The following is a 12894-nucleotide window of genomic DNA, read 5'->3' as shown; positions in this document are numbered from 1 at the left end:
ACCCTGTCTCTACTAAAAATATAAAAATTGGCTGGGCGTGGTGACAGGTGCCTGTAATCCCAGCTACTCGTGAGGCTGAGGCAGGAGAATTGCTTGAACCAGAAAGTAGAGGTTGCAGTGAGCCGAGATCATGCCTCTGCACTCCAGCCTGGGCAACAGAGCGAGACTCCATCTCAAAAAACAAAAGCAAAAACAAAAACCCAGGTACTTTGTATTGGTCACAACTGTATAACCAGTACACAGAAGAGTACCTGGCACAGAGAAAGGAGCTCAATAAATATTTATTGAATCAATTAATGAGTCAATGGATGAATGGGATTTCTAGTCTGAACGCCATCCAATAATATAGTTTAGGGTTTGTTTTTTTAATGGGGAAAAAAAAGAACCCCAAGTACGCATCCTTAAAGACAAAAATTAATTCAGCTTGATTCTTCTCAAATGATATGAATTTTATTAGAAGGGACAGTTATTCAATAGCATTGAGGTAAATTTTTTTTTTTTGAGACAGAGTCTCGCTCTGTTGTCCAGGCCAGAGTGCAGTGGTGCGATCTTGGCTCACTGTAACCTCCGCCTCCCAGGTTCAAGCGATTCTCCTGCCTCAGCCTCCTGAGTAGCTGGGACTATAGGCATGCGCCACCATGCCAATTTTTTGTATTTTTAGTAGAGACAGGGTTTTACCATATTGGCCAGCCTCATCTCGAACTCCCGACCTCATGATCCACCCACCTTGGCCTCCCAAAGTGCTGGGATTACAGGCGTGAGCCACCACGCCCAGCAGGCAAAATTTTATAGTACATTTTCAGCAATTATTAATTTTAAAAAATTATTAATTTTTTTAAAACTTCAGAATTCCTTCTGACAGTAAAATTTCAGTTAGTTTATTTAGTCCTTACACTTAAAAACTGAAGCTACAGACACACACACATACACATATACATATACAATACACACAAACAAAATAGAGCAGTTCCATGAAATCAGACATATATGGAAATGTCTTGATTACCCAACAAATCCTCTCCCCTTCCTTCCCTCATCAAATTGCTATGACTGAAGTCCCAGGAAGTTACCAACTACTTAGGGCTTTTAGAGTCATACATGTTGCATCCTGTTAACTTGGTGTTGGTGCTGTTGTTCACAGTAAGAAAAATGGCAATATCCCCAGAGGCAGCAAAGTATTTTGCATGTTTATGTCTGTGAATTAACTGTCACCACATATTGCCTGCTGTCTTCCATCAACGCAGCTCATAGTACCCAAAATTGTGAAAAAATCCTACCACAAAACAGATGTGTCTTTTTATATACAATTTGGTAGAACGCAGAGCCTGATGATGAAGGGGTCATTTTTCACTGGTAGGCTAAAAAAATCTAAATTTTGAAAAATCAGTTAGGCACACCAAGGCTCTCCTAAGCCATGAACAGAAGGCCAGTCTGAGTACTCCTTGAGGATGGCAGTCTGTCAGTGAAATAAAAATGGGAACTCAAGATGAGCCACTTTGCTCTAGCAATGAGGAGTGAGTTTAGTCCAGTATGCTCAGTTTATGTCAACATTCATTTAATACTGATTGTTGTCGTTTATGCCCCCTGCTCTGGGAACGGAAGAATGATGAACACTACTTCTTATAAAAAGTTTCAAGCCTTGTAACCCCTGTGAAAATAAATAGTCCAAATACCAGCTCCATTTCTTTCCCTGCAGGCACAGAAAAAGGAAAATTACTTATTGAATATTTTACTATGCTTTTTCTCTATTTCCTCCTCTTTCCCTAAGAGAGTTTGCAACATCCTGCGTGCACATATCAAAATTAGTTTGGGGGGGGGGGCGGAAATGAGCTCAGTCACTAAGTAACATTTAAACCAGAAAGTACCCAATTCCAAGGGCTAAACGTCCATTTTATTATGTTGGCAAAAAAATTTAAGTACTGTGCAGTGGAAATGTGTCATCATTCTCACACTCTAGGAGATAACATAGCAGATATTATTACATTACTGCCTATATTAAATGTGTAAATAGTTTTTGATAATGAGATAATTATATATGTTTTTTTTTTAATTTTTTGAGATACGGTTTTGCTCTGTTTGTTGCCCAAGCTGGAATGCAGCAGTGATCACAGCTCGTTGTAGCCTCGACTTCCCAGCCTCAAGCAATCCTCCTGCCTCAGCCTCCTGAGTAGCTGGGACCACAGGCATGCGCCACTATGCCTGGCTAATGTTTTAAAATTTTAGTACAGGCATGGTCTTGCTATGTTGCCCAGGCTGGTCTCAAATTCCAGGCCTCCAGGTGTGGGGGCTCACGTCTGTAATCCCAGCACTTTGGGAGGCCAAGGCGGGCGGATCACTTGAGGTCAGGAGTTCGAGACCAGCTGGCCAACAGGGAAAAACATCTTCTCTACTAAAAAAAACAAAAATTAGCCAGGCGTGGTGGTACACACATGTAATCCCAGCTTCTCAGGAGGCTGAGGCAGGATAATCGCTTGAACTCGGGAGGCAGAGGTTGCAGTGAGCTGAGATTATACCACCGCACTCCAGCCTGGGGGACAGAGCAAGACTCCTTCTCAAAAAAAAAAAAAAAAAAAATTCCAGGCCTCAAGAGATCCTCCTGCCTCAACCTCTCCAAGTGCTGGGATTGCAGGCATGAGCCACAATGTCCAGCCTATGTATGGTTTTGTTACACCAGTCTCATTTCAATCATACTTTATATACGTGCAACTGTAACTATCAAGAGTTATATCCTAGATAAGACTAGAAAGAATAAGTGCTAATAAATTCACATTAAAGTCACTGGAATGAATTTGGAAAGCAAACACTTCATTTTGACTTTGTGGAGGCAGCAGGCTTAAGGTTTGGAAGAAAGGAAAGGTATAAATTCTCTTGATGAAATTAAGCTGTATGAAATCCCTCAACATGATGAAAGTAAATTTATTTACCCGAATAGAGCTCACGTTTACTGTCCTTTCTTCTGGGCTTTCCTTAAAAACAAACAAACAAAAAACAAAACAAAGCAAAACAAAAAAGAAGTGGGGAGATATGGTGATAGAAATACTTGGTTAGTACAAATCATCAGAAAATTAAGATGGCAATTCACTTGCTCATTTGCAAAGTTCTATTCCTACCATCACTCTTGGATTCCTTTCAAATATCCATCAGCTTTAAGATATAACATTTTAAAAATTATTGCTAAGTGAAAACTCTTAAACTATGTAAAACAGGCCGGGTACGGTGGCTCATGCCTGTAATCTCAACACTTTGGGAGGCCAAGGCGGGCAGATCTCTTGAGACCAGGAGTTCGAGATCAGCCTGGTCAACATGAGACCTTGTCTCTATTTAAATAAATAAACTATGTATAACACAATGCCTTTTTAACAGAATTGTTATAATGATTAAAATAGTTATTTTAGATGTAGGCAGGTTTTTACCATATATCACTTTTATAAACATAAGATAGTAAATATAAACAAAATAAACTGGTGAAAGTACTTCTAAAACTTCATATTCAGAGTAAACCCCTCTATTCAGAGTACAACTCCTCTGAGTTGTGGGACGTCTGTATTTTTTCACACATCATCCTCTGTGCCATAGTGTTGGTTATGTACCATTTCTTTTTTCTTTTCACTGACACATAATAATTGTACATATCTATGTGGTACAGTGCAATGTTTCAATATGTGTATACATTGTTTAATGATCAAATCATGGTAATTAGCATGTCTATCACTGTAAACATTATTTCTCTGCTGTGGGAACATTCAAAGTCCTCTCTTGGCTATTGGAAATATACAATGCATTTCTTAAAAGAACTAAAAGCTAGGCTGGGCATGGTGGCTCACACCTGTAATCCCAGCACTTTGGGAGGCTGAGGCAGGCAGATCACAAGGTCAGAAGTTCGAGACCAGCCTGGCCAACGTGGTGAAGCCCCGTCTCTACTAAAAAAAAAAAAAAAAAAAAATACAAAAATCAGCCAGGCATGGTGGCATGCACCTGTAATCCCAGCTACTTGGGAGGCTGAGGAGGGAGAAATGCTTGAACCTGGGAGGCAGAGGTTGCAGTGAGCCGAGATAGTGCCACTGCACTCCAGCCTGGGCAACAGAGCAAGAATCCATAAAAAAAAAAAAAAAAAAGAACTAAAAGCTAATGGTGCTGGGGTCTCAATTATGTAAAGCTAACTACTTTTGGCTCCTGCTTCAGGAAAGTCCATTAACAAGTATGAATCACTGCTTCTGCCCTCCCTCCCTCCAAATCATTGTGTTTTTGAGGATTACAACAATGCTCCAATATTGTCTCCAGACTTTTTCCCCAAGCTGCTGACATCCATCCTGCTAAGTCTGATTCTGGCAGTCTGCCTGTGCACACTCCAATAGCAAATGACAAATATGCCATGATTCCTACCTGACTGACAATGACCACAACGATGTATCTGATCTCTTAGAAGCAGGAAAGTGAAAAAAAAGTTTTTGAAATTGATGAATATACTACTCACTGATGAATTCCATATTCTATTTATTTCTCTAGCTTGAACATCTCTTCTGAATACCAAGCCCCAACTGTCTACTTATATTTTTTTCTTGGATATCTAACAAGCATCTCAAATTTAAGCAGGTCAAACAGAACTTGATTCTCAAATTGTCCTCCTAACAAAACAAAATAACCTCTCCTGTTCTCTCCTCAGTATTCCTCTTAATAATAAATGGAACCACCATCAACCCAACTGTTCAAGTCAAAAAACCAAAGAGTCAGCCAGGTGCAGTGGCTCACACCTGTAATCCCAACACTGGGAGGCCGAGGCGGGCGGATCACCTGAGGTCAGGAGTTCAAGACCAGCCTGGTCAACATGGTGAAACCCCGTCTCTACTAAAAATACAAAAAAATGAGCTGGGCACGGTGGCAGACACATGTAATTCCAGCTACTTGGGAGGCTGAGGCAGGAGAATCGCTTGAACTCGGGAGGCGGAGGTTTCAGAGAGCCAAGATCATGCCATTGCACTTCAGCCTGGGCAACAAGAGCGAAACTCTGTCTCACAAGGAAAAAAAAGTCCAGGCGCGGTGGCTCACACCTGTAATCTCAGCACTTTGGGAGGCTGAGGCAGGCTGATCACGAGGTCAGGAGATGGAGACCATCCTGGCTAACACAGTGAAACCCCCTCTCTACTAAAAAATACAAAAAATTAGCCAGGCGTGGTGGTGGCTACCTGTAGTCCCAGCTACTCGGGAGGCTGAGGCAGGAGAATGGCATGAACCTGGGAGTCGGAGCTTGCAGTGAGCTGAGATAGCACCACTGCACTCCAGCCTGGGCAACAGAGTGAGACTCTGTCTCAAAAAAAAAGGGTCATTTTCTCATTCCCACTTCCAATCAAACTATCATCAAGTCCCATCTGTTCTACCACTGCAATATACCTCAAATCAGTCCATTTCTGTCAATTTCCATTACTACCCCTTGCATACAAATCACTGTCAATATCTCTTGTCTAGACTTCAGCAGTAGCCACCTAATTGGTGTTCCTGTTTCCACTTGAGCCTCTTCTTATAACCCCATACTCCATAAAGAAGCCAAAGTGATCTCTATTGGCCAGGCACGGTGGCTCATGCCTATAATCCCAGCACTTTGGGAGGCCGAGGCAGGTGGATCGCTTGAGGTCAGGAGTTCAAGACCAGCCTGACCAACATGGCGAAACCCCGTCCCTACTAAAAATACAAATAATAGATGGGCGTGGTGGCGCAAGCCTGTAATCCCAGCTATTTGAGAGGTGGAGGCATGAGAATCACTTGAACCTGGAAGGCAGAGGTTGCAGTGAGCTGAGATCATGCCACTGCACTCCAGCCTGGGTGACAGAGCGAGACACTGTCTCAAAAAAAAAAAAAAAAAGTGATCTCTATCACATCAACTCAGACCACTTTACAAACCTACTTAAAAATCATTCCAGCCAGGCACGGTAGCTCATGCCTGTAATCCCAGCACTTTGGGAGGTTGAGGCAGGTGGATCACCTGTGGTCAGGAGTTCAAGACCAGCCTGGTCAACATGGTGAAACTCTGTCTCTACTAAAAATACAAAAATTAGCCAGGCGTGGTGGCACATGCCTGTAATCCCAGCTACTCAGGAGGCTGAGGCAGGAGAATCGCTTGAACCCAGGAGGCGGAGGTTGTGGTAAGCGGAGATTGCGCCATTGCACTCTAGCCTGGGCAACAAGAGCAAAACTCTGTCTCAAAAAAAAAAAAAAAAAAAGCCATACTGCCCAAAGCAATTTACAGATTCAATGCTATTCCTGTTAAACTACCAATAACATATCCATCAACAGATGAATGGATAAAGAAAATGTGGTAGATATACACAATGGGATATTATTCAACCATACAAAATAATGAAATTCTGTCATTTGTGGCTAGATGGATGGAAGTGGAGTACATTATGGTAAATGAAATAAGCCAAGCACAGAAAGACAAACATGGCATGTTCTCACGCATATGTGCAAGCTAAACAAGTGGATTTCATGGAGATAGAGAGTAGAATGATGGTCATCGGAGGCTGGGAGAAGGGGGTGGGGGACAGGTATGAAGAGAGGTTGGTTAATGGGTCCAAAATACAGTTAGATAGAAGGAATAAGTTCTAGTGTTTAATATCACAGTAGTGTGACTATAAGTAATAATTTATTGTATATTTCAAAGTGGCTAGAAGAGATTGGGGATGTTCTTAACATGAAAAAATGGTAAGTGTTTGAGTTGATAGATATCCCATTTACTCTAACTTGATGATTATATATTGTACGCTGTATCAAAATACCATATAAATACCCCATATTAAAAAAATGAAACAACCAAAAAAAAGTCCTTTTTTTTTTTTTTGAGACAAGGTCTCACTCTGCCACCCAGGCTAGAGTTCAATGGAGCAATCATAGCTCACAGCAACCTTGACTTCCTAGGCTCATGTGATCCTCCCACCTCAACTTCCCAAGTAACTGAGAGCACAGGTGCATGCCACCAAACCCAGCTAAGTTTTTAAAATTTTATGTAAAGACAGCATCACACTATATTGCCAAGGCTGGTCTCAAACTCCTGGGCTCAAGCAATCCTCCCACCTTGGCCTCCCAAAGGGCTGGGATTACAGGCATGAATCACAGTGCCCAGCCCCAGTGTCCAATCTTGCTTGTTACTGATCTAGGGTCAATTTACTCCACCTCTTTGAGTTAAGCTTCTTCTCCTGTAAAACAGGGATAGTGATAACTAGTTTTGAGGCCTAACACATATATGTACATTATAGTCCAAGTCTGGTGAGTCATAAGTCTTCAATAATTGTTAATTTCTGGCCATAATAAAAAAAAATTAAAAAAAAATAGATGTTGGAGTGGATGTGGTGAAAAGGGAACCCTTCTATACTGCCGATGAGAATGTAAAATAGTACAACCACTATGGAAAACAGTGTGGAGATTCCTTAAAGAACTAAAAGTAGAACCATCATTTGATCCAGCAATCCCACTACTGGATATCTACCCAGAGGAAAAGAAGTCATTATACAAAAAAAGGCACTTGTGCATGCATGTTTATAGCAGCAGAATTCACAACTGCAAAAATGTGGAACTAACCCAAACACCCATCAATCAACGAGTGGGTAAATAAACTGTGGCATATATATACGATGAAATACTACTCAGCCATAAAAATGAATGAATGAATGGCATTTGCAGCAATCTAGGTGGGATTAGAGACTATTATTTAAGTGAAGTAACTCAGGAATGAAAAAAAAAACATCATATGTTCTCACTCATAAGTGAGAGCTAAGCCGTGAGGATGCAAGGGCATAAGAATGACACAATGGACGCTGGGGACTCAGGGAAAGGGTGGGAAGGGGGTGAAGGATAAAAGACTACAAATTGGGTACAGTGTATACTGCTCGGGTGATGGGTGCACCAAAATCTCACAAATCACCATTAACCAAATAGCTTTGGTTACTCATGTAACCAAATAGCACCTGTTCCCCAAAAACCTATGGAAATAAAACATTGAAAATAATAAATAAATAAATAATTGTTAATTATTTTTCCCTTTTAGCAATATATCAATCTTCCTGAGGCTATTCCTTTCACCTTTCAGATGGGAATGATGGTGCCTAACCTTACAACCTCACAGGACTGCCTTGATAATCAAAGAGTCAATGTATGTTGTGGTACTTTAAAAAAGAGGATAAGGCGGGAGCGGTGGCTCACACCTGTAATCCCAGCACTTAGGGAGGCCAAGGAGGGAGGACCACCTGAGGTCAGGAGTTCGAGACCAGCCTAACCAACATGGTGAAACCCATCTCTACTAGAAACACAAAAATTAGCTGGGTGTGGTGGCAGGTGCCTGTAATCCCAGCTACTCAGGAGGCTGAAACAGGAGAATTACTTGAACCCAGGAGGCAGAGGTTGCAGTGAGCCAAGATCATGCCATTGCACTTCAGCCTGGGTGATGAGAGTGAAACTCTGTCTCAAAAAAAAAAAAAAAAACAAAAAAGAGGATAAGATATTAAACAAAGGCAAGGCAAACATTAGCACCATCATAATAATTATTATCATTACAAATATTTATGACTGCACTTGACTCACTTGTCTTTATGAAGTTCAACATTACATCATAAAAGTCTTACATGACAATCTAGCCTGAGCTATTTTCCAAACTAAACTGGTCACTTACATGTTTTAACATTTTTTCTTCAATAGTCAAATCTGTTTGTTTCCAAGAATCTATAAGACTTGTAAAAAGAGTTTTTGGTTGCCCTTCCTGAATTTAGTAAGCCTGTGTGTTATAGAGGGTTACAAAACAAAAAAAGTACCCAGTAATGTGTAAAAGGGAATTTTTATCCATCACCAAACAGGATTTATTCTAAGAATGCAAGGTTGGTTAAACATCTAAACTTCAATTAATGTAATATACCATATCAGTAGAATAGAGGACAAAAACCACAAAACCATGTTTATAGATGCAGAAAAATGGTTTCACAACATCTAATACCCATTCATAATAAAAAACATTCGGCCAGGCATGGTGGCTCACGTCTGCAATCCCAGCACTTTGGGAGGCCGAGGCGGGCAGATCACCTGAGGTCAGGAGTTCGAGATCAGCCTGGCCAACATGGTAAAACCCCATCTCTACTAAAAATACAAAAATTAGCCGGGCGTGGTGGCGGGTACCTATAATCCCAGCTACTTGGGAGGCTGAGGCAAGAGAATTGCTTGAAACCAGGACATGGAGGTTGCAGTGAGCCAAGACTGCACTACTGCACTCCAGCCTGGGCAAGAAGAGCGAGATTCCATCAAAAAACACCACTCAACAAACTGGAAATAGAAGGGCAGTTCCCCAACCTGACAAATGACAAAGTGAAATGTTTCTCCCTACGATTAAGCGGCCATTCTTGCCATTTTTTTCAACATAGTACCTGAGGTTCTAGGCACTACAATTAGGCAAGACAAAGAAAAGGCATTCAAATTTAAAAGGAGAAAACAAAACTTCTCTATCTGCAGAAGACATAATCTTGTATATGGAAAATCCTAAGGAATATACCAAAAAGCTATAAAAACTAATAAATGAGTTCAACAACATTATGAGATATAAGATCAGTATACAGATGCAGATCAATTGCATTTCTATATAATAGCAATAAGCAATCCAAAACTGAAATTAAGAAAAATATTCCATTTATGATAACATCAAAAAACACAGTACTTAGGAATAAATTTAGCCAAAGAAGTATAAAATTTATAATCTGAAAACTGCAAAACATTGTTGAAAAAACTGAAGACCTACATAAATGGAACAACATATGATGTTCATGCATTGGAAGACTTAATATTATTAGGATGGCAATACTACCCAAATTTCTACAGATTACAAGCCATTATCTATCAGAATCGCAGCTGGATCCGCTTTTGTTTTGTTTTGTTTTAGACAGAGTTCTGCTCTTTCGCCCAGGGTGGAGTGAAGTGGCGCGACCTCAGCTCACCGCAACCTCCACCCCCTCCCCCGGGTTTAAGCGATTCTCCTGCCTCAGCCTCTCGAGTAGCTGGTAGCTGGGATTACAGGTGCGTGCCACCACGCCTGACTAACTTTTGTATTTTTAGTAGAGAAATGGCCAACATTTCACCATGTTGGCCAGACTGGTCCTGAACTCTTGACCTCAGGTGATCCACCCATCTCAGCCTCTCAAAGTGCTAGGATTACAAGTGTGAGCCACCGTGCCCGGCCTGGATTCTTTATAGAAATTAATAAGCTGGTTCTAAAATTCATATGGAATTTCAAAGAACCAAGAATAGCCAAAACAATCTTGAAAAAGAAGAACAAATTGGGGAACTCACATTTTCTGATTTCAAAGCTTACTACAAAGCTATACTAATCAAGACAGCATTTACTGGCATGAGGATAGACATACAGATCCATAAAATAGAATTAAGAGTCCATACATCTATGGTCCATTGATTTTAGACAAGGGTGCCAAGACATTTTAATGGGAAAGAGTAGCCTTTTCAACAAATGGTGTGGGTACATTTGTGTACTCACACACAAAAATGAAGTTGTATACTTAAATCACAACATATACAAGAGATAAAATTGATTTAAAAAACCCAAATATAAGGGTTAAAACTATAAAATTCTCAGACAAAACAGAGGAGTAAATCTTTGTAACCTTGGGTTAGGCAGTGATTTCTTAAGCTCTGACAACAAAAGCATAAGCAATAGGAAAAAAAAAGTGAAATTTCATTTCATCAAAATTAAAAACCTTTGTAAATCAAAAGACATTAACAAAAAAGTGAAGACAACCCACAAAATTGGAGAAAACTTTTGCAAATTATATACTTGATAAAAGATTTGTATCTAGAATATAAAAAGAACTATTATAACTTAGTAATAAAATCACAAATAAACTCATTAAAAAATGAGCAAAAAGCTAGGCATGGTGGCTCACACCTGTGACCCCAGCACTCTGGGAGGCCAACCTGGATGGACCATTTGAGCCCAGGAGTTCCAGACCAGCCTGGGCAATATGGTGAAACCCTGTCTACAAAAAATGGTCAGGAGGGGTGGCGTGTGCTTGTGGTCCCAGCTACTCAGGAGGCTGAAGTGGGAGGATCAATTGAGCTCTGGAGTTCAAGGCTTCAGTAAGCTGTGATTGTGCCACTGGCCACTGCCCTCCATCTTGAGCTACAGAACGACCGTCTCAAAAAAAAAAGGACAAGAAATTTAAAAACTTAAAAAAAAATTTAAAATGAGCAGAGTCTGATAGGCATTTCTCCAAAGAAAATATATAAATGTTCAATAAGCACATGAAAAGATGCTAAACATCAATAGCTACCATGGAAATGCAAATCAATACCACAATAAATACCATTTCACACTTCCAGGATGGCTAGAACCAAAAAAACAGATAAGAAGTGTTAGGAAAGAGGTGGGGAAAATGGAACTCTCACATACTGCTGATGGGAATGTGAAATGGTGCTGCTACTTTGGAAAACAGTCTGGAAGTTCTTCCAGTGGTTAAACACAGAGTTACCATATGATCTAGTATTCCCACTCTTAAGTATATATACCAAAGGTATATATACCCAAGAGAAATGAAAACATATGTCCACACAAAACCTTTTACAAGAATACTTATTCATAATCACCAAAAAGTGAAAATAACAAAAATGTCCATCAATTGATAAATGAATAAAATGTGTCATATCTATATAAAGGAATATTATTTATCAGTAAAAACAAATAAAGTACTGATACATGCCACAAGATAGCTGAGTGTTGAAAACATTATGCTAAGTGAAAGAAGCCAGTCCGGGCACTGTGGCTCATGCCTGTAATCCCAGCACTATGGGAAGCCAAGCAGATTACCTGAGGTCAGGAGTTAGAGACCAGCCTGGCCAACATGGTGAAACCCTGTCTCTACTAAAAATACAAAAAATTAGCCGGGCATGGTGGCACATGCTTCAGGAGGCTGAGGCAGGAGAATCGCTTGAACCCAGGAGGCAGAGATTGCAGTGAGCCGGGATGGCACCACTGCACTCCAGCCCGGGCGACAGAGCAAGACTTTGTCTCAAAAAAGGAAAAGAAAGAAGCCAGTCACAGAAGACCACATATTGTGTGATTTCATTGATTTGAAACTTCTAGAGGCCGGGCCGGGTGGGTCACACCTGTAATCCCAGCACTTTGGGAGGATGAGGCGGGTGGATCACGAGGTCAGGAGTTCGAGACCAGCCTAACCAACATGGTGAAACCCCGTCTCTACTAAAAATACAAAAAAATTAGCCAGGCATGGTGGCACGTGCCTGTAATCCCAGCTATCGGGGGCTGAGGCAGGAGAATAGCTTGAACCCGGGAGGCGGAGGTTGCAGTGAGCCGAGATTGCGCCATTGCACTCCAGCCTAGGCAACAGAGCGAGACTCTGTCTCAAAAAAAAAGAAACTTCTAGAATAGGCAAATACATAGATATATAAAGTAGATTAGTGTTTGCTTAAGACTCGGAGGTGGGAGGCCCTGGGGAATGATGGCTAAGGGGTGTGATGTTTCTTTTGGGAATAATGAAAATGTTCTAAAATTGATGATGGTGATGGATGCACAGCTCTATGAATAAACTAAAAGCCATTGAACTGTATATTTGTTTTTTGTTGTTTTTTTGTTTTTTTTTTGAGATGGAGTCTTGCTCTGTCACCTGGGCTGGAGTGCAGTGGTGCCATCTCGGCTCACTGCAACCTCTGCCTGCTGGGTTCAAGCGATTCTCCTGTCTCCGCCTCCTGAGTAGCTGGGACTACAGGCAAGTGCCACCATGCCCGGCTAATTTTTTGTACTTTTAGTAGAGACGGGGCTTCGCCATGTTGGCCAGGCTGGTCTCAAACTCCTGACCTCAAGTGATTTGCCCGCCTTGGCCTCCCAAAGTGCTGCAATTA

At 41.0% G+C, this 12894-nt stretch overlaps 1 protein-coding gene across 2 annotated transcripts in view; it reads right to left on the bottom strand.

The window, feature by feature from the left end:
* Positions 1-861: 861 nt before the first annotated feature.
* The window catches only part of CENPI (centromere protein I), a 66702-nt gene continuing 54669 nt past the window's right edge, over positions 862-12894 (bottom strand). Inside the window, exons 20-21 of one of the 2 annotated variants that reach the window (XM_030806861.1) lie at positions 2925-2966; positions 862-1690 (exon numbers count right to left, since the gene is read on the bottom strand). In XM_030806861.1, the coding sequence (XP_030662721.1) occupies positions 1556-1690; positions 2925-2966 (177 nt within the window). In that variant the 3' untranslated portion in view covers positions 862-1555. The remainder of the gene's footprint in view (positions 1691-2924; positions 2967-12894) is intronic. The other variant, XM_030806863.1, reaches the window with a different exon arrangement.

The sequence above is a fragment of the Nomascus leucogenys genome, chromosome X (assembly GCF_006542625.1).
Source record: "Nomascus leucogenys isolate Asia chromosome X, Asia_NLE_v1, whole genome shotgun sequence".
NCBI lineage: Eukaryota > Metazoa > Chordata > Mammalia > Primates > Hylobatidae > Nomascus > Nomascus leucogenys.
The sequence above is the reverse complement of the archived record's forward strand: the minus strand, read 5'-3'. Positions and strand labels throughout refer to the sequence as shown.